This window comes from Grampus griseus, assembly GCF_964374135.1.
Source record: "Grampus griseus genome assembly, chromosome: 2".
Classification (NCBI taxonomy): domain Eukaryota; kingdom Metazoa; phylum Chordata; class Mammalia; order Artiodactyla; family Delphinidae; genus Grampus; species Grampus griseus.
Window position 1 is genome coordinate 62,951,464 of NC_139018.1, and position 22,957 is coordinate 62,974,420.

At 35.2% G+C, this 22,957-nt stretch overlaps 1 protein-coding gene across 1 annotated transcript in view; it reads left to right on the forward strand.

Moving 5' to 3' along the window:
- RALGAPA1 (Ral GTPase activating protein catalytic subunit alpha 1) overlaps positions 1 to 22,957 on the forward strand; it is a 220,967-nt gene that overhangs the window by 32,291 nt on the left and 165,719 nt on the right. The window contains exons 2-5 of the mRNA XM_082647208.1: positions 12,548 to 12,658; positions 13,215 to 13,264; positions 16,814 to 16,871; positions 22,523 to 22,566. Of these exons, the coding sequence (XP_082503334.1) occupies positions 12,548 to 12,658; positions 13,215 to 13,264; positions 16,814 to 16,871; positions 22,523 to 22,566 (263 nt within the window). The remainder of the gene's footprint in view (positions 1 to 12,547; positions 12,659 to 13,214; positions 13,265 to 16,813; positions 16,872 to 22,522; positions 22,567 to 22,957) is intronic.

The window sequence follows — 22,957 nt, forward strand, 5'->3', positions numbered from 1 at the left end:
TCATTCTTTTACATGTAGCTGTCCAGTTTTCCCAGCACCACTTATTGAAGAGGCTGCCTTTCTCCATTGTATATTGTCACCTGCTTTATCAAAGATAAGGTGACCATATGCGCATGGGTTTATCTCTGGGCTTTCTGTCCTGTTCCATTGATCTAAATTTCTGTTTTTGTGGCAATACCATACTGTCTGGCTTACTGTAGCTTTGTAGTATAGTCTGAAGTCTGGGAGCCTAATTCCTCTAGCTCCATTTTTCTTTCTCAAGATTGCTTTGGCTATTCAGGGTGTTCTGTGTTTCCATTCAAATTGTGAAATTTTTTGTTCTAGTTCTTGAAAAATGCCATTGGTAGTTTGATAGGGATTGCACTGAATCTGTAGACTGCTTTGGGTATATAGTCATTTTCAAAATGTTGATTCCTCCAATCCAAGAACATGGTATATTTCTCCATCTATTTGTATCATCTTTAATTTCTTTCATCAGTGTCTTATAGTTTACCGCATACAGGTCTTTTGTCTCCGTAGGTAGGTTTATTGCTAGGTATTTGATTCTTTTTGTTGCAGTGGTACATGGGAGTGTTTCCTTAATTTCTCTCTCAGATTTTTGATCATTAGTGTATAGGAATGCAAGAGATTTCTGCGCGTTAATTTTGTATCCTACTTTACCAGATTCATTGATTAGCTCTAGTAGTTTTATGGTAGCATCTTTAGGATTCTCTATGTATAGTATCATGTCATCTGCAAACAGTGACAGCTTTACTTCTTCTTTTCCGATTTGGATTCCTTTTATTTCTTTTTCTTCTCTGATTGCTGTGGCTAAAACTTCCAAATCTGTGTTGAATAGTAGTGGTGAGAGTGGGCAACCTTGTCTTCTTCCTGATCTTAGTGGAAATGGTTTCAGTTTTTCACCATTGAGGACGATGCTGGCTGTGGCTTTGTTGTATATGGCCTTTATTATGTTGAGGAAAGTTCCCTCTATGCCTACAAATGGGTGTTGAATTGTGTCGAAAGCTTTCTCTGCATCTATTGAGATGATCATATGGTTTTTCTCCTTCAGTTTGTTAATATTGTGTATCACGTTGATTGATTGATTTCTGTATATTGAAGAATCCTTGCATTCCTGGGATAAATCCCACTTGCTCATGGTGTATGATCCTTTTAACTTGCTGTCGAATACTGTTTGCTAGTATTTTGTTGAGGGTTTTTGCATCTATGTTCATCCGTGCCTGTAGTTTTCTTTCTTTGTGATATCTTTGTCTGGTTTCGTATCAGGGTGATGGTGGGCTCGTAGAATGAGTTTGGGAGTGTTCCTCCCTCTGCTGTATTTTGGAAGACTTTGAGAAGGCTAGGTGTTAGCTCTTCTCTAAATGTTTGATAGAATTTGCCTGTGAAGCCATCTTGTCCTGGGCTTTTGTTTGTTGGAAGATTTTTAATCCCAGTTTCAATTTCAGTGCTGGTGATTGGTCTGTTCATATTTTCCATTTCTTCCTGGTTCAGTCTCGGAAGGTTGTGCATTTCTGAGAGTTTGTCCATTCCTTCCAGGTTGTCCATTTTATTGGCATATAGTTGTTTGTAGTAATCTCTGATGATCCTTTGTATTTCTGCAGTGTCAGTTGTTACTTCTCCTTTTTCATTTCTAATTCTATTGATTTGTGTCTTCTCCCTTTTTTTCTTGATGAGTCTGGCTAATGGTTTATCAATTTTGTTTATCTTCTCAAAGAACCAGCTTTTAGTTTTATTGATCTTTGCTATTGTTTCCTTCATTTCTTTTTCATTTATTTGTGATCTGATCTTTATGATTTCTTTCCTTCTGCTAACTTTGGGGTGTTTTTGGTCTTCTTTCTCTAATTGCTTTAGGTGTAATGTTAGGTTGTTTATTTGAGATGTTTCTTGTTTCCTGAGGTAGGATTGTACTGCTATAAACTTCCCTCTTAGAACTGCTCTGGCTGCATCCCATAGGTTTTCGGTCGTCATGTTTTCATTGTCATTTGTTTCTAGGTATTTTTTGAGTTCCTCTTTGATTTCTTCAGTGATCTCTTGGGTATTAAGTAGTGTATTGTTTAGCCTCCATGTGTTTATATTTTTTACCGATTTTTTTCTGTAATTGATATCTAGTCTCATAGCATTGTGGTTGGAAAAGATACTTGATACAATTTCAATTTTCTTAAATTTACCAAGGCTTGATTTGTGACCCAAGCTATAATGTATCCTGGAGAATGTTCCATGAGCACTTGAAAGTGTATTATGTTGTTTTTGGATGGAATGTCTTATAAATATCAATTAAGTCCATCTTGTTTAATGTATCATTTAAAGCTTGTGTTTCCTTATTTTCATTTTGGATGATCTGTCCATTGGTGAAAGTGGGGTGTTAAAGTCCCCTACTGTGATTGTGTTACTGTCAATTTCCCCTTTTATGGCTGTTAGTATTTGCCTTATGTATTGAGGTGCCTCCTATGTTGGGTTCATACATATTTACAATTGTATCTTCTTCTTGGATTGATCCCTTGATCATTGTGTAGTGTCCTTCTTTGTCTTTTATAATAGTCTTTGTTTTAAAGTCTGTTTTGTCTGATAATGAGAATTGCTACTCCACCTTTCTTTTGATTTCCATTTGCATGGAATATCTTTTTTCCATCACCTCACTTTCAGTCTGTATGTGTTGCTAGGGCTGAAGTGGGTCTCTTGTAGATAGCATATATACGGGTCTTGTTTTTGTATCCATTCAGCCAGTCTCTGTCTTTTGGTTGGAGCAGTTAATCCATTTACGTTTAAGGTAATTATTGATATATATGTTCCTATTACCATATTCTTAATTGTTTTGTGTTTGTTATTGTAGGTGTTTCGTTCTCTCATGTTTACTGCCTAGAGAAGTTCCTTTAGCATTTGTTGTTAAGCTGGTTTGGTGGTGCTGAATTCTCTTAGTTTTTGCTTGTCAGTAAAGCTTTTAATTTCTCCTTCAAATCTGAATGAGATCCTTGCTGGGTAGAGTAATCTTGGTTGTAGGTTTTTCCCCTTCATCACTTTAAATATGTCCTGCCACTCCCTTCTGGCTTGCAGAGTTAATGCTGAAAGATCAGCTGTTAACCTTATGGGATTCCCTTGTATGTTATTTGTTGTTTTTCCCTTGCTGCTTTTAATATTTTTTTTTGTATTTAATTTTTGATACTTTGATTAATATGTGTCTTGGTGTGTTTCTCTTTGGATTTATCCTGTGTGGGACTCTGTGCTGCCTGGACGTGATTAACTATTTCCTTTCCCATATTAGGGAAGTTTTCAATTATAATCTCTTCAAGTATTTTCTCAGTCCCTTTCTTTTTATCTTCTTCTTCTGGGATCCCTATAATTCGAATGTTGGTGTTTTTAATGTTGACCCAGAGGTCTCTGAGACTGTCCTCAGTTCTTTTCATTCTTTTTTCTTTATTCTGCTCTGCAGTAGTTATTTCCACTATTTTATCTTCCAGGTCACTTGTCCATTCTTCTGCCTCAGTTATTCTGCTATTGATTCCTTCTAGAGAATTTTTATTTTCATTTATTGTGTTGTTCACCATTGTTTGTTTGCTCTTTAGTTCTGCTAGTTCCTTGTTAAATGTTTCTTGTATATTCTCCATTCTGTTTCCAAGATTTTGGATCATGTTTACTGTCATTACTCAGAATTGTTTTTCACGTAGACTGCCTATTTCCTCTTCATTTGTTAGGTCTGGTGGGTTTTTACCTTGCTCCTTCATCTGCTGTGTGTTTCTGTGTCTTCTCATTTTGCTTAACTTGCTGTGTTTGGGGTCTCCTTTTCGCAGTCTGCAGGTTCGTAGTTCTTGTTGTTTTTGGTGTCTGTCCGCAGTGGCTAAGGTTGGTTTAGTGAGTTGTGTAGGCTTCCTGGTGGAGGGGACTAGTGCCTGTGTTCTAGTGGATGAGGCTGGATCTTTTGTTTCTGGTGGGCAGGTCCACGTCTGTTGGTGTGTTTTGTGGTGTCTGTGGCCTTATGATTTTAGGTAGCATCTGTGCTAATGGGTGGGGTTCTGTTCCTGTCTTGCTAGTTGTTTGGCATGGGGTGTCCAGCACTACACCTTGGTGGTCGTTGTGTGGAGGTGGGTCTTGGCGTTGAGATGGAGATCTCTGGGAGATTTTTGCCTTTGATATTATGTGGACCTGGGAGGTCTCTTGTGGACCAGTGTCCTGAATTTGGGTCTCCCACCTCAGAGGCACAGCCCTGATGCCTGGCTGGAGCACCAAGAGCCTGTCATCCGCACGGCTCAGAATAAAACGGAGAAAAAAAAGAAAGAATGAAGAAGATAAAATAAAAGTTACTAAAATAAAAAATAATTATTAAAAAGAAATTTTTGTAAGTAATAAAAATTAAGAAAAGGAACGAAAGAAGAGAGTGACCAAACCAGAAAACAAATCCACCAATGATAAGAAGCACTAAACACTATACTAAACAAAAACACCAAAAAACGAAAAACAACGGACAGACAGAACCCTAGGACAAATGGTAAAAGCAAAGCTAAACAGATAAAATCACACACAGGAGGATACACATACACCCTCACAAAAAGAGAAAAACGGAAAAAAAAATATATTTCGTTCCTCCCAAAGTCCACCTCCTGAATTTGGGATGATTCGTTGTCTATTCAGGTATTCCACAGATGCAGGGTACATCAACTTGACTGTTGAGATTTAATCCGCTGCTCCTGAGGTTGCTGGGAGAGATTTCCCTTTCTCTTCTTTGTTTGCACAGCTCCTGGGGTTCAGCTTTGGATTTGGACCCGCCTCTGCATGTAGGTCGCCTGAGGGTGTCTGTTCTTCGCTCAGACAGGATAGGGTTAAAGGAGCCACTGATTCGGGGGCTCTGGCTCACTCAGGCCGCGGGGAGGGAGGGGTATGGAGTGCGGGGCGAGCCTGCGGCGGCAGAGGCCAGCATGACGTTGCAGCAGTATGAGGTACGCCGTGTGTTCTCCTGGGGAAGTTGTCCCTGGATCACGGGACCCTACCAGTGGCGGGCTGCACAGGCTCCCGGGAGGGGAGGTGTGGATAGTGACCTGTGCTCGCACACAGGCTTCTTGGTGGCTGCAGCAGCAGCCTTGGTGTCTCATACCTGTCTCTGGGGTCCGCGCTGATAGCCGCAGCTCGCGCCCGTCCCTGGAGCTCCTTTAAGTGGTGCTCTTAATCCCCTCTCCTCGCGGACCAGGAAACAAAGAGGCAAGAAAAAGTGTCTCGCCTCTTCGACAGCTCCAGACCTTTCCCCGGACTCCATCCCAGCTAGCTGTGGTGCACTAGCCCCCTTCAGGCTATGTTTATGCAGCCAACCCCTGTCGTTTCCCTGGGATCCAACCTCCGAAGCCCGAGCCTCAGCTCCCAGCCCCCGCCCGCCCAGGCGGGTGAGCAGACGAGCCTCTCGGGCTGGTGAGTGCTGGTCGACACTGATTGACTGTGCAGTAATCTCTCCACTTTGCCCTCCGCACCCCTGTTGCTGTGCTCTCCTCCGTGGCTCCGAAGCTTCCCCCCTCCGCCACCCGCCGTCTCCGCTCGCGAAGGGCTTTCCTAATGTGTGGAAACCTTCCTTCACAGCTCCCTTCCAGAGATGTAGGTCGTGTCCCTATTCATTTGTCTCTGTTTTTTCTTTTGCTCTACCCAGGTACTTGGGGAGTTTCTTGCTTTTTGGGAAGTCTGAGGTCTTCTGTGAGTGTAAGACCTGTACCCAGGTCTTACACATGTAGATGTATTTCTGATGTATTTGTGGCGAGGAAGGTGATCTCCGCGTCTTAGTCTTCCGCCATGTTGAAGCTCCTCCTCGTGCAGGCGGATTCTTAACCACTGTGCCAGCAGGGAATTCCCTAGTTGTTAATTCTTAATTTTAGTTCGTTTTGGTCAGAGAGCATGGTATGTGCTAAGTTATTCTTGGTTCGTTTTCTATTTAGTTTGTGTCCTTAGTAATTCAGTTTTTAAACTTTTCTTGTTTTTAATATTTACTTATTTATTTATTTACTTTTTTATTTGGCTGTGCCGGGTCTTAGTTGTAGCATTCAGGATCTTTGTTTCTGTGTGCAGGATCTTCCTTGCTGCATGTGGGCTCTTTTTAGTTGTGGCATGTGGGCTTTTTTAGTTGCGCCATGTGAGCTATTAGTTGCGGCACGCGGGACCTAGGTCCCTGACCAGGGATTGAACCCGGCCTCTCTGCTTTGGGAGTGCAGAGTGTTAACCCACTGGACCACCAGGGAAGCCCCTAATAGTTCCGTTTTTATAAATACCCTACTTTTACATGGGAAGACTTATAGTCTCTTGAATTTAGAGTTTTACAGGTAAAGTGCTCATTTTGTTGTTCAAATCTTGTGTATACTTACTACTTACTTCTGTTAAATATGAGACAGATGTGTTAAAAGCTACCACACTATAAATGGGTTTGCTTTTCCTTAGAAATCTATCAGCTTTTGCTGTTTATATCTCTTCATACAAAATTGAAATGAAAGCTTCCTGGTAAATAGAGCCTTTTGTCAAAATACATTGAACTCTTTAATTGTATTAATTCTTGCCTTAATGTTTACTTTTTGTCTCTTTTTGAGCAATCACTGTTGGTATTTTTGGTTAGTATTTGGGTTAAAAATACTTTTCTTAGTAAATACTTTGTAGCTTGACTTTTGTGTGTGTTTTTAAATCCAGTATGATTACAGCTCTCTCTTAACTGTGGCATTTAATCCATTAACTTTTTTGTAATTACTTGTATATTTATATTGATTTCCGTCATCTCGTTCACTTTTTTGGGGTGCTTTTCTTTACTCATGTCTGTTAGATTGATAAGCTTCTCTATATTCTTTTTCCCTTCTAATGATTAGAAGTTATGCATTGTTGTTATTCTCTTATTGGTAACTCAGAAAACTTCAATAGCATACTAATATTGAAGTCTAGAGTTCATCACTGTTTCTACTGTCCTCTTAAATAAAATAAGATCTTAAAATACTTTCTCCAGCATTTGTTTCATCTTTCACATTATTGCCTATTATTTTACTTCCTCCTTGTTAGTAACCTTTTGCATTAGTACTTTTGTTAACAGTCAGTGCTCATTGAGATCTACCCACACATTTTCCAGTTTCTTAGCTCATCTTGGCTTCTTGCTTCTCACCCTTCCATGTGAGTTTATTTCTGTTCGTTCAGAAATCTATCTTTTGTAATTCTTTGAGTGAGAGTTTTTTTAATTTTTTAATTTTTTTTTTTTCTTCTGCGGTGTGTGGGCCTCTCACTGTTGTGGCCTCTCCCATTGCGGAGCACAGGCTCCGGACATGCAGGCTCAGCGGCCATGGCTCACGGGCCCAGCTGCTCTGCGGCATGTGGGATCCTCCTGGACCGGGGCACGAACCCGCGTCCCCCGCATCGGCAGGCGGACTCCCAACCACCGCGCCACCAGGGAAGCCCCTGAGTGAGAGTTTTTAAGTGTTAAACTCTATGTTAGAAAATGCCTTTTCTTTATTTTCATGTTCATCTTATTGAACAGTAGTTTAGCTGAATAAGAATTTTATGATGACTATTATTTTCCCTTAGTTCTTTCAGTATAAAATTGCATTGTCTTCTTGCCTCTATTGGGCTGATGAGAAGTCTGTTGTTAGTTTTGATATTTCTGTGTAGGTAACTTTTCTTGGTTGTAATATTTCCATTTTGTTTTTGGAGTTAGGATGTGACTGTGGATTTGTGTTCATCCTGCTTGGGAATCACTGTGCTTTTTCAGTCTGAAGATTTATTTACATATTTCACCAATTTTAGATAGTACTCAGACCTTATTTCTTTGAATATTGCTTACATTTTATCTTTGTTCTTGGGACTTCTCAGGCAGTCTGTTTCCATCTTATTATTTTTCTGTGCTACATTCTGAGTAATAGCATCAGTCTGTCTTCCAACTTACTATTTCTCTGTTTCTTCCTTTTGTCCTCTCTTCCTCCCTTTTCTCAATTTCTTCTCCCTTCTCATATACCCTCCTCTTTACTTAGAACTTGATAATGTGTTGTTTATAATTTTCCAGCCTGTTTGTGTGGTTTTACCGCCCTTCTTTTCTCTTGCACCTTCTTTCTGTTTTCTTCCTACTTTTCCCTTCTACTTCCCCCCTTATTTGTGCTTGACTCCATATTGCTTATATCTTAATACTACATTTTTGTGTTTCTTTTCCCTTACCCATTCTCCCTTCTCCTCATCCTTACTTCCTTCCCATCTCCTTTCCTACATATTTCCCCTTCAACCCCTCCCTGCCTTTATACCGCATTCTCACCATCCTCCTCTCCCTCATGACACCTCTTCCTCCATCCCACTTCCTCCTTTCCTACTTACTCTTTTTTTTTTTTTTTTTTTTTTTTGCGGTACACGGGCCTCTCACTGTTGTGGCCTCTCCCGTTGCGGAGCACAGGCTCTGGACGTGCAGGCTCAGTGGCATTGGCTCACGGGCCCAGCCGCTCCAGGGCACGAACCCGTGTCCCCTGCATCGGCAGGCGGACTCTCAACCACTGCGCCACCAGGGAAGCCCCCTACTTACTCTCTTTTCTTCACTTCTACTCCTTCTCCTCTTCCTTTTTTTTTTTTTTGAGCTTGTATTATTTGTTTTTATCCAGCATTTCTGTGTCTCTTCAATTAGAGAGAGTTTTTTGTGTTATTCACTGTATTGTTGGATCAGTCCTCATTATTATTGATTATTTTAAGGCAATAATTTGCATTGTTCAGTGCTTTATTATCAGGAGCAGATTACTTGTGATACACTTCACAGATTAGTGTATTATAATGCCATCATTTGAGGAAAAGTTCTAAATGGTGGCTTTTTTTTTTTATAGATGAGGAAGAAGAATGATGGTATTGCAAAATTTGTTGAATTTTTGGTCATCTAGCATGGGTTATGTGATAACTTTTCTAGGGAAGTATTTAGTACAGGTGTCTGAAATTTAAGGTCAGGTAAACTAGCCTTCTGAATTTTGTAATTTTTAATTATAGATTTGTTACAGAGCTTAGATGTCTTCAAAAGATGTAGTAGGAAGTAAATATATTAATTAGCTTCTTGAAGCTTATTCATAAAAAGATCCTAGAGACATCTGAAATTTTATTTGTGAATACTAAATGAAGTCTAGAACTGTTTTGCTACTTAAGGTTAGTATTCCCAAAGGTCTTCAAAGCAGTCCTAAGCCTGAATAAGTTTTTTTAAAACCTCAGAAACTTCAGTCTTAATTTGTGGTTGAAATGTTTATTTGATTTTTTAAAGGAAATACTAATTTACAAACATTACAAATCAAACAGAAGTATTTCTAAAAATGGGGGAAGTTTTTGAATGCTTAAACTTTTTTTAAGTGCCAACCATCAGTTTAGCACTATGCAAAGCACTTCCTCAGATTAAAATTTTGAAAAAATTAGAAAGGTAAAAGAAGCTAAGGCATGCTTTCTGCTCCCAAAGAGCATCCAGTATCTGTAAGAGAATGATACAGTTGGCACTCCATTTTGGAGGGGTGGGTCCACATCCTCAGATTCAACCTACTTTGGATCAAAAATATTCAGGAAAAAAAATTCTGGAGAATTCCAGAAAGCAGAACTTGAATTTGCCGCACCCAGGCAACTATTTACATAGCATTTACATTGTGTCTGGTATTATAAGTAATCTAGAGGTGACGTAAAGTGTGTGGGAGGATGTGCATAGGTTATATGCAAATACTATGTCATTTTATATAAGGGATTCTCCAATTTTGGCATCTGATGGGTTCCTGGAACCATCACTTGCTGATACCGAGGGACAGTTGTACTAACTAATGTGACATAATTAGGAGCCATGCTGACTAAAAGTACTGGAGGCATTCACAAAAAGAGAAAACATAAAGGGTTTGGGGCATTTTTGGGGGAAAGGTATTGGGTAGAAGTTTTTCCATAATCTCTTTCTTTGTGGATTTCCTTCCTTTTATATTTTCCTTTCTTCTGTGTTACTGTTTTATAGAGAGACTTCTTTTTAAATAAGTGAACCTTCTTATTCTCTTATATCCACCTTTTTTGTGTTTTTTCCGGTTTTCCCCCACTATGTAAATTTTGTGAATTGGTGAACAAAAATGTTTTATAAGAGTTTTTATTTGCTAACTAGTTCATTACAAATAGATACAGAGTAAAAAACAAATTGACCTAATTTTGATGCAGTATTTTTTATTAGCAAGTATGTAGTTTCCAGGCTTTGTGTAACATGCTGTACCATGGGAAGGAAATTGAGAGAGACTATCTTGGCTCCTAAATTTATGTTGCAAAATCTTGAGTTGATTCATGTTTGCTTTTGTTTTGTTTTGACTTTTTTGTTTTGCTTTGTTATTGTTCTCATTTTCTTCTTTCCCCTGGGACATTAGTTTTGTTTGAAACATTAATTTCAGGAATTTCAGCGGTAATTTTAGCAGTCTATTTCATTCTCATTTCATAGTTCTTTGTTACTTCAAACTACTCAGTGGGGAAAACAGAATACTTCTCCTGTTTATCTCAGTATATGTGTTTTATTTTGGTAGTCTCTAAAATATGTTTAACTAGTATTCAATGACAGTTATTCTTATCTTCTTACAAGCAGATAACAGATAAACTACTAGTGTTCTTTTCTTATTTTTCTTATAGATGTATCAATATTACACTGGAAGCTGAATAACATAGAGGTTAAGAGCATGGACACTAAATCCAGACTGTGTGGAGTTTAAATCCATGACTCTGTTTCTTACTAACTGAATCACTTAAACTCTCTATACTTGTTTTCTCATCTTTAGAGTTAGGGATAATAGTAGTACTTATTTCATAGTGTTGTTTTGAGGACTTTAGGAATTAATTTCTATAAAGGACTTAGAAGAGTTTCTGGCATATAGAAAACATTGTTTGTGTTAGCCATTATTATTGTTTTTTCCCCTAGTTCTGTGAAAATGTACACAGATAGTGTTACAGGTAGGAATGGAATCTGGGTGTTCTAATTCCAGTCAAGATGAAGCAGGGCTATTTTGCCTGTCAGTAGGTTATGCAGTCTTTTCCAAGATAAAAATTTCCAAGCTACGAAATGAATACAATAACATTAAAATAATTTATTTGATTAATAATAAAACACATTTGAGTACATATGTGCTCAGCACTGTGCTTAGGTTTTGGAAATACTAAGGTAGACACACTTTCTATCCTAAAGAAACTATAGACTAGTCCTGGAAAAAAGACCAGGAAACACTTGAGACATAATTACTTCCATGAGAGAGAAATGTAGAGAACACAAGGGAATAGAGAGGAGAGGGCATCCATTCCTTCCTTGGGGAGGGCAAAACAAAAGGGAAACAGTCTTGGAAAATTCCATAGATGAGATGTCATTAAAGATTTATGAATATTCATAGGGTAAGATAATACACCAGAGTTTAAAGTGCTGTCTGTATGTTGTTACTATTTAACTTTATTCTGAAATCTTCCATTCAGCCTTAGAGCATTCCAAGAAATTAATTGATGTTTAACTTGAGTTTATCAGCAGTTAGTAGTTTATTCATTTTACTCCCAGGTTCAAAAAAATCTTTGTTCTTCCAGTTGCTTTTTTCAAATTTGTTTATTATAAAAGAGACATGCTTTTTGTAAAGGAATTTGAGTAGTAGGAAGTATATAAAGTAAAAGTTCTTAATTCCTCCCCTTTTCCCCAACTTTCTCACCCCCCCGAAAATAAGCCAAACAATAAAATGCATAAGTACATATACACCTACGATGTAGATATCTTGCTTTAAATAATAAATCCCATTTCCTTAGTTTGCACTTATGATATTTTTTGACATATCAAGGATACTTTTTCTATTTTATTTTTATCAAAATGCTCAAAGCTAGCCAAAATGAATTATTTTTCTGCATCCTATCCTGCTTTCCTCACTTCAATGTCTTTGTTTATGCCGAGAATGTCTTTCTCATTCAAACCCACCACTTTATGTCCAAAGTCCTTCCTGTCCATAGAGGTCTTTTCAGATAATACATTCTCTGTCAGGCATTTGTTCTTTCCCCACCTTCACCCCTCATTGAGTTTTGAAAGTAATTTTGTGTTAGTACCCAACACTTTCTGCTCTGCATACAGTTAAATGTTCAGTTTCTCTGCCTTGGACTATACTGACAGTTCTTAGAGAACAGTATTACCTGAGTTTTATAATACTTAAGTGCCTATTTGCAAAGCCTATTGTTAGATATTTAAAGTAAATGTATTTTAGACATGTATTATTACTCTTAGAAATACCGATTTTTAACTGTCTTGGGGGAAAAGTTAGGAGAGCATAGCTGTGAATTGAAAATAGAACTTGACTTCTTTTTTAATGATTTTGGATAAAACTTTCTGAGGCATTGTTTTCTTTTAGTAAACAAAGATTATGATAACCTGATTTGACCAGTTTTTAAAATTAAAATCTTTAAAAGCTAAAGTTGTGAGAACAAGGATATAAATATATAAACACATCTCTTAAATATTTTAATAGAATTTTAAGAGCAGTTCTTTGGCATTTTTGAAGGAAACATGCCACAATAAATACTTGCTGAACATGATATAAATAGTAATCACTAAAAACTGTTTTCATTTATTTTTCAGAGAATGCAGAGTCCATCGATCTTAAACAGTTTTTTGACCAACATTTTTCACATATATATTATGTGTTTTTTGAGAATTTTGTTACCATTGAAGCTAGTCTTAAACAGAAAGGTAAGATGTTAAAATCAGTCTTGGCTTATGTTGATATTTCAAATAATTGTCATAAACATTCACTTAAAAATATACTCTTGGACATTGGAATTTTAGTATTATTTCACTGCTTTTTGTTAGACAGCTTGTAGAACACCCCTCTCACACTATGGGTTAGAAGTAATATCCTTATTATTTTGAGAAGGCTTAGATTTCTTTTTTCTCTGGTCAGGTTTACTTGTTTTCTCACCTTTGCTCTGCCCTAGGGGCATATGTCAGGTTTGAGCAGTCATTTTCATAAATTCATTTTTAGAGTTCATTTAGAGTTCTCCACAATATATTATGATTTGTTTTTAGACATAAATATGTAGAATCTAAATTTAGCTGTCTAAAAAGAGTAGAGAGAGATGCTATGATATTGTCTATACATTGAACAGAATATACTTTAAACATTTTATTAAAGAATCAATGAGAAAAAAAACTTCAGTGCTTGAAATATTTTAAGCTTTTTAAGTGGTTGTTGACATTGAGGACAAAATGATAATGTTTAAAATATTTTTCTATAAAAATGTTTTAGGTCACAAGTCTCAAAGGGAGGAATTGGATGCTATACTTTTTATTTTTGAGGTAAGTAGCTGCCAATGTAACTTTTTTTCCAAAATTAATTTTTGGAATATACAAAGGAATATATTGAATATTAACAAACACTGTGAATCTACCATGCTTTTCAAAAACTTAATTGCATGTTTTAACCTAAAAATATAACTGACTTAATTCTTAATTATTTTCTGAGGTACACATATTATTTTTAGGTACAGATAAAATTATGTTTTTATGGATTTGATACCACAGTTGGTACAATATTCACTGTGTTTGCAAACATGAAAATTTTAATTTCTGGGAGATTTACACAAATGGAGAATTAAAAAACAACAACAACAAAACATTATTACTTGAGAGGGTAAATTCATAGAACTGTTACATACCTAAGGAGTTTTCTGCTTTAACTGCTTTTCATTGAAAACTTATATAAAATAGTTTTAAATATTTTATAAATTGTTGTTCTACTGCATTTGCTTTGGATTGGGGTGGGACACATTTTTATTGCTAAATAAACAGAAGGAAGCAACAACATTTGATACTCTGCTAAAATTTGTTTCATTTTTGGCACAATGATAAAAATGAGGGACACACATGCTTTTCAAATAACCCCATGCTCTTCATTCTGTCTTTCAAATCAAATAGTGATAGGAGTATTCTGATCTTTATTGAGAATTTTAGAGAACTGGAGAAAGTCAGAATTAGACCTTGTGTCTTGAAAAGCATAGTAAAGAATTTAGAAATCAGTTTCTAAAGATTGAACTATTCTATCTACTGCTAATTAAAGATAATTCACTATTTTTTATGTTGACTATTTTAGTATGGTTTAGAAGAATTGAAGAATTTGATCTCTCTCTTAGTTGCTGAGTTAGTCACAGCTGAAAAAAGAAAGTTTTGGTTTTTTTTTTTAAGAGTTCCAGACAGAAGCAACTGGTGTTGGTACCTGTTCTGCAGTTAATTTTCATTAGTTGTTAACCCTGAGGAATTTGCTTATATTTACCTCCCCAGGTGTTTGCATGAACTGTTTACAAGGGAAATATTAAAACATGAATATTTTGAGAAAGAGTAAAAGTATGTACAGAGAAAGCAAGATGATAATTCCTGGCAAGTGTTCCTTCAGACATTCATGCTTGCCCTATATTCAGGAAACTGAGATGATTGACTAGTTAACAGAAACTCTTTCAGAATATTTCTTCTGTTAAAAAATAATACTTATTTTCCTGTTTGTAATATATACTGATCATTTGTTACTTTTTGAACAGAAATGTTTGTAATCAGTCGCTAAATTTCATTAGGAAAAGAGATGTTAGATATAGGATTTTTATCTTTTGGAAAAAATATTTAACCTGTGTGCTGATGTTTTTCTACTTATAATGGGGACAGTAATATCTGACCTCCACCTTTAGAGACTAATGATGATCTTTTAAAAAAATTATAAATAAAATGATTTCCTTTTTCTGGAATAAAAAGCATCATTATGTAATATCAGTATGACATAGGATTTATATTCTGCTTTCTTCTGTGTAGTTAATAGTATACATGATTTCTTTCATCTTTATATGACTGAATAAAAAAGATGAATATATTTAAATTTACATTTTGTATGAGATTAAATCTAAACTATAATAGTGATAATTTAGGAGTACTTTCGAGTGGTTCACAAACTTGTCTTTTTAATTTTCTATAATTTTATCTCTTTCCACACCACCATAAATATAATTATACAGTTGTTGGCTAAGTATGAGAGAAATAGGAGGGCAGAGGTGAAGAAGTTTATGTATCTCGTGTGGGAATAGCATCTATCTGTGAAGAACTTTATAATTTCTTCATCATTCTCTTATATGAGAGGGACTAAAGAAGATTATATCAAAAGGAAGATAGAGAAGTGTAAAAACATGCATACTGTTCTTTGAACATAATAGTATAAAAGCAAAGTTTTGGAAATAGGCATATGGAAGTTGGAAACTCCGTTTTTCCTTTTTCTAACCTAAGCACATTACTTGACCCATTTCTTTATTTTTCAAATGAGATCAATGAACACTCCTTTTAGGATGGTTGTGAGGATTAATGAGATATCATTACATAAAGTGTCTAGTGTTTGGTCCTTATGAACATTCAATTAATGGTGATTCTAAATAATTATAATAGAGCTGCAATAATAACAAACGCACACAAATGTCATTCAGCAAGCAGATGAGTGTTGAGAACGTAGTTCAGCAGCATAATAAGGCAGCTGTTGAACTAGAATAATCCACGCAGGTGCAATATATAAAGGAAAATAAAGACAAAATTTTGAAAGTATTATATGTAAAAAGTGTTTATTCCCAACTTGTGGAAGTCTGTATGTGTTAGCTTAACTATAGGGCTCCTGAATCTTAAAATTTTGTTCTCATACCCATAGCCATCATAACATAGAAGTATCTTTGGGTTCACGTGAATTAATTTAGTACAAGTATTTGATAGGATTTTTGTGGAAGCAAAATATTTTCCCTGTAGGATTTATCAAAGTAAGAGAAAGAAATGCTTGGAGACCGGGCTTCCCTGGTGGTGCAGTGGTTAAGAATCCGCCTGCCAATGCAGGGGGCATGGGTTCGAGCCCTGGTCTGGGAAGATCCCACATGCCGTGGAGCAGCTAACCCTGTGTGCCACAACTACTGAGCCTGCGCTCTAGAGCCTGTGAGCCACAACTACTGAGCCCGCATGCCACAACTACTGAAGCCTGGGCACCTAGAGCCTGTGCTCCGCAACAAGAGAAGTTACCACTATGAGAAGCCCGTGCACCGCAACAAAGAGTAGACCCCACTTGCCACAACTAGAGAAAGCCTGCCTGCAGCAACAGAGACCCAGTGCAGTCAGAAGTAAATAAATAAATTTATTTAAAAAAAAAAACTGCTTGGAGAGAAAACTTCACAAATATTAATATCTAAAAGAATTTAAAACATATCAGTAGTATCCACAATGCAGAAATTCTAAGAATAGTAAATGAGCATTTAAAAGTATACTACCAAATGTAAAATAGATAGCTAGTGGGAAGCAGCTGCACAGCACAGGGAGATCAGCTCGGTGCTTTGTGACCACCTAGGGGGTGGGATAGGGAGGGTGGGAGGGAGATGCAAGAGGGAGGAGATATGCGGATATATGTATATGTATAGCTGATTCACTTTGTTATAAAGCAGAAACTAACACACCATTGTAAAGCAATTATAATCCAATAAAGATGTTAAAAATATATATATATATATATTAAAGTTAGTATTTATCCACTAAAGAGAAGTATACTTACTTTTCACATCATAGTAAAAGATAAATTTCATTAATTTCCTGTTCCAAGTCTTTGTTAGTATAGCTTGTTGTTTTCTGGAGTTCTCAAATACTAATCAGTATGCCGGCGCTAAAGTAGTGCCAGTACCATCAGATTAGCTCAAAGACTATTTTGTATTTGTAATACTGTCTTTTATGTAAGAAACTCTTAAAGGCTTTGTGTAAGCTCTTTGTTTAATTTTTCACATTGCTCAAAATGAGGACGTGTTACTTGCTTTTCATACTTTTCTTTGTTTTATTCATATTGATTTTTAGAAAATTTTACAACTTCTTCCAGAAAGAATTCATCAGCGATGGCAGTTTCATAGTATTGGTAAGTAATTTAAATATGTATTTCATATTTGAAATAAATGATAATATATGAAAATATTCTTTAATGGGTTGGTAATTATTTGAAATGAGTTCATAGTTTATGCTTTAGTAAAAACAAAATAAAGAATACAGAACTAGGCTTACTGGGAATGTAAGATAAAAACATACATGAAGGATTTCCAATAAAAGTGGCATATTAAATTTCTTTGATCCACCTGTTCATTTACTCTGAATATGTTAGCAATGATGATGAAACTATAAAACCAAAAAAATAAAAGCAGACTTAGCATCAGAATAAACATTCTGTAATCAAAAATGGAAGAGAAGGTAACAAACTGCCACGTAGAGTGAAAGCCATGGGTTCCAGGTTTGAAAGCAAGCAGTGTATTAATAAAAAAGGAGGGAACTGGGTTTAAGCTTACTGCTTGAAGAGACGAAGTAGAGCTTCCCAGATCATGAAATGAAGCTGAAAGGAAAAAGGGGAAAGAAAAAATACACAACCCTGCTGTGTATTACTGTGAAAGACCAAGTAGGCAGGAGGTTATAGACTTCATCTTACCAGGAGCTAAGCCAGCATGCTTGCTGGCTTGGAGTCTGTTTCTTTAACAATCATAGCATCACCACAGGACTCTTGAGCTCTCATTGCAAGACATTTTTTCCCCCTTGGTTGAAAGAGGAATCTGTAGGTAGGCAGTTTCTGGCTTTGGTTCAGTGTCTTAATGATGACAGGGCTGATTGGTAGTGATTCTCATGACCCTTCTCTTGTGGTGAATATACAGATGGCCACCACATCTACATTGTTGAAGTAGAATGTTACAGGCCTTGTATTCATTTGTAAAAATTGTATTTTTTTCTCTTAAAAAAGAGTCATATATTTATTTAGAACCTACAGTTCTTAGTTATAGCAAATGAAATTTCTGAGGCTTTGAAACTGTAAGTCATCCCAATTAGCAGTTCTAGAAACAAAAGGAACTCTGGACATATAGGATGAATATTGATGTAGGGGCTAAAAAAACCACAAAATTCTAAAAAATAAAGCCTTTTAGAATAAACTTTTTAGATAAAGCTTAAGACTAAAAATGCTGTACCCTTAATACATAAAGAACTCTGGCAACTCAATAATAAGACAAATTAATTTTTTAAATAGGGAAAATATTTGCATAGTTATCACACCAAAGAAGATATGTGAATTGCTAATAATCACATGATAAGGTGCTCAACAGAATAGTGAAATCCTATTTTTTATTTCATAATCATTAAAATGTCCTTGAAGGTTGTCTGGGAAGAAACTTTTTTGAAACAGCAGAACTTCTAAAGTTATTCTATCTGCTGAGGAATGTAGTCTTCTATTTCTAAATGACCTTTGTGCTATCTGGTTCTCATGATTAATAATATTCTAGTAAATGTCCAACTTGAGACAATACATAAATGGTCACCTTTCTTTGTCACCCAGAGAATCCTAAAACTCTGTTTCCTTTCTTTTTTGTCTTGTATATATAGAAAAATAAATCAGTGACTCTAGTTGATTTTTTAAAAGTAGCTTTTATGAGGTATAATTTACTTAGATAAAAATCACTCATTTAAATAAATAATTTATTATTTTTTAGTAAATATTTAGAGTCACCACAGTCTAGTTTTAGAACATTGCCATTACCCTAAAATAGTTCTTTGAGCCCATTTACAGTCAGTTGCCTTTGCCACCACCAATCTGCTTTCTGTCTTCAATAAATTTGTCTTTTTTGGACATTTCATGTAAATGAAATCATACAATTTGTAGTCGTTTACATCTGGCCTCCTTCACTTAGCATATATTTTTTTCCCATATTATAGCATATATAAGCATTCCTTTGTATTGTCTAATATTCTGTTGTATGGATATACCATATTTTGTTTATTTACTCACCAATTAATGGACATTTGCATTGTTTCTAGTTTATTATAACTTCTTTATTTTATTTGTTTTATTGTAGATTCCTTTTGATTTTCTACATATAGGATCATGTCAACTGCAAATATAGTTTTACTTTAAAATTTTTAATCTGGTGCCTTTAATTTCTTATTTCTTTTTTGTTTATTGTTCCTCTAGTACACTAGTGAATAAAAGTGGTAAAAGTAGACATCCTTATATTATTCCTGATGTAAAGGAGAAAGCATTCAGTCTTTCACCATTATGTATGATGTTAGCTATTTTTTTTTTATTTTATTTTCACTTACTCTATATTTGAGGAAACTGAGGCTCAGGGAAGTTAAGTGATTCCTCAGGATCACACATATGTCCTGGCAGAATCTAGATTCAATGCAGAATCCTATTTCACATATAAATAAGTATTTAAGTTCCATCCTGTGTAATTCTCAAACCCTTTGTTTTCTTCTTCAGTGCTTCCTGAAGATCATTCTTCCCTGGCGATGTTAGCTATTTTTATAGATACTGTTTATCAAGTTGAAGTTCTCTTCTATCCTGTTTTGATGAGGGTTTTTAATCATGCATGGGCATTGTATTTTGTCAGATGCTTTTTCTTCTATTGACATGATCATAGGCAGCGTTATTAGTGGTTTTGTCATTTATTCTATTAATATTGTGTATTTCACGAATTGCTTTTCAAATGTTAAACCAACTTTGCATCCCTGAGGTAAATCCCAATTGGTTACCATTTCTATATAGTCTTTTTATTATATTGCTAATTTTAGTTTGCTAATAATTTATTAAAGATTTTTACCTCTATGTTTATGAGGGATATTGAACACTGTATTGTTCTTTTGTGAGGTTTTTGTCTGGCTTTATTATCAAGATAATAATAGCCATGTACATAGATTGGGAAGTGTTCCCTCCTTTATTTTCTGAAAGAGTTTGTGAACAATTGATACTACATCGTTTTAAAATATTTGATAGAATTCACAAGTAAAGCCATTTAGAGTTGGGCTTTTCTTTATGTGGAGATTTGTAATTGCTACTTTATATTCCTTTTTTGAGTCAGTTTGGATAATTTGTATCTTTCTAGAAATTTGTCTATTTCATTAACACTGCCTAATTTGTTGGTGTAAAGTTGTTCAAGTTACTCTTTTATAATAATCCTTTTCATTCCTATAGGGTCAGTAGTGATGTCCCCTCTTTCATTTCTGAATTTGGTAATTTGTGTCTCTTTTATTTTATTGACTTGTCTAGCTAAGCATTTGTCATTAATGTTGGTCATTTCAAAGAACTAACTTTGGTATTGTTGATTTTCTCTAGTCTTTTTCTGCTTCCTATTTCATTGATTTCCATTCTAATCTTTTATATTTTAAAAAATCTTGCTTGCTTTGGGTTTAATTTGCTTGTCTATATGTATTTTTTTAAGGTGGAAGTCTAGAATATTAATACCTTTCTTCTTTTCTGATATAGGCATCCAAGGCAACAAACTTCCCTGTAAGCTTTGCTTTTAGCTTATCCCATAAGTTTTAGTATGTTGTGTTTTCATTTTTATTCAGTTGAAAATATTTTTTTGATGTCCCTTTTGATCTCTTTGATCCATAACTTATTTAAGAGTGTCTTTGTTTTTTAAATTTTCAAATATTTGATGGTATCACAGATTTCTTTCTGTTGTGATTTCTAACTTAATTCCTTTGTGGCCAGAAAATATGCTTTATATGATCATAATCTTTAAAAAATTTTTGAGACATTTCATGACCCAGAATATAGTCTCTCCTGGAGAATGTTCCAGTATGCTTGAGAATGTGTATTCCATAGTCCTTTTAAATATTAGATTAATTTATGACAATGAAGTGATTATTGAAGAACAAGAAAGAACTCAAAAAAATGGAATCTTATACATTATTCATGGATGATAGGCTTGATGGTATAAAGATAACAGTTCTCATCCAGAATTCCTGTAGTGACTTTTTATTGTAGCCCAACAAGTTTATCCTAAAATTTGTATGGAAAATCAAAGCCAAAGCAACTTGGAAGAATAACAAATGGGAGAGAGAAGATGGTGTTGTTGAATATTACTATAACCAATAACAAGATGTATTATAAAGTTATAATATAATTAAGACAGTATCATTGGTATGACAGAGATGGACAAGTAGACTAATGGAAAAGGACATTAAGGCCAGCCAAAGACCTAGGCTTATATATGGAAACTTGAAATATGATTGAGACAGCATTTCATTTCATTATAAAATCTGAAAAGGTACTACAGTTGGTTGGGGAGGGGAAATTCTGTTATTGCCACACACAAATAAATTTCTGATGGATTTCAGGACTTAAATGTGAAAAACAACACTTTAAAACTTTTTGATGAGACTCTTTGGTTTATCTTCATAACTTTAAAGTAGGGAAGTATTTCTTTAGACACAGTAAGTACACATAAAGAAAAACATTGGTGAATTGACTATATTGAAATTTAAAAATTTTGTACGTCAGACGATACTACCATCCCAGTCAAGAATACATTTCCAATTCATAGACCTAACATAGAATTAGTAGCCAATGTGTGTAAGGAACTCTTATATTAAACAAAACAAAACAAAATAACCCAGTTTAAAAATATACAAAGGATATGACAGGCAATTTGCAGAAACTTGAGCAGCCAAATGAAAAAATGTTCAGTGTCATTAGGAAACATCAAATGACATTACTGAGATATGTAACACTCAGACTGGCAAATATTAGAGCATCTGCCAGTGTTTTGTGTTGCCAACAATGTGTTATCACAATAATCTCATACGCTTCTGTATATGTAAATATATATATTATATATGTATTTCATACATATAAATATATGTTATATATATAATTCTGGTGTTACTAGAAAGAATAAAAATGCAAGATTAGAACAAATAGCTGTGGAGGAAATTTTGTTACTGGTATAAGTTTTAAACATAGAAACTAATTCCGAATATTTTATGGATTTATAAATAAGTATTAATAAGATAAAATATTTTTGGGAATAATTAATACCAAAATCTGGATAATGGTTTCCTCTGGGGAAGGAAGGAGGAAAATGACTCAGGATGGATTCACAGGTGGCTTCAGTGATGCTTGTAGTGTTACATGAAACATTATAGAAAATGTAAATAAGTGAAATTTTGAAATTATAGGAAACATGGGACTGTGTTTAGATTTGTTCAGACCAAATGGTGGACGTCTGGATGTCTGTGAATGTTATTTCATTATTTTATTGTAGATTTGAAATATTGTATAATTCAAAAGAAAAAGGACTATTAAAGATCGTTTTGAGTATTTTGAAAAGGAAAATTAGTACAATGGAAATATTTGCTAAGAAATACTAGAGTTATAGATGTTCATGTGGTTAACTAAATGGAAATTTTTACAGTGGTTTTTATTTCTATTAGTGATGGAGAAATTATTTAATTATATTCTTAGTCTAAGTAAAAGATACACGTAGATTGTTGTCTTACATGCAATTTTGGGTTTAGGGTTTGTTTTGATAGGATAAATCATGTTTAATTGCAATAAACCATGTGTTAAAAAAGGTGACTTTTTATATGCCCTTCTGTCCCAAGATTATGGCCAGAGGGATGTTCAGGTCACCAAGAATAATTTGGAGGTTGCCAAAGACTTGTTTTTAAAGTGTTTTCAAGTCTGACCGAGAACTCTGACATTTAGAAACAAGTAAGATATGAATGTTTAAAATCATGTTTTCTTTTCAGGATTGATTTTAAAGAAACTACTACACACAGGAAACTCCTTGAAGGTATAATGTAATTATATTTCTTTTTAAAAACTGAGTAAAGCATTCAGTCAATTGCTATACTGCCTACATCAACTTTTTCCTAAATAATTTTGAATAATCTTCAGTTCCCTTAATCGAAGTGAATTCACTTAAAAAACAGCAACATAGTCAGTACGCATGAGGCTGACCAGGCTCTTGAAAAACTTTTGTAGTTTTACCACTGCATGGACTCATTCAGCAGAAATACAGTCACCTCTCCATATCCATGGGTCCCACGTCCATGCCATCCATGCCAGTTCCATGTAAGGGACTTCAGCGTCTGCTGATTTTGGTGTCCATGGTGGGGGAGGTCCTGGAAGCAACACCCCCCTAGATACCGAGGGATGACTGTACTTTGTTCTGTGGTCCCCAG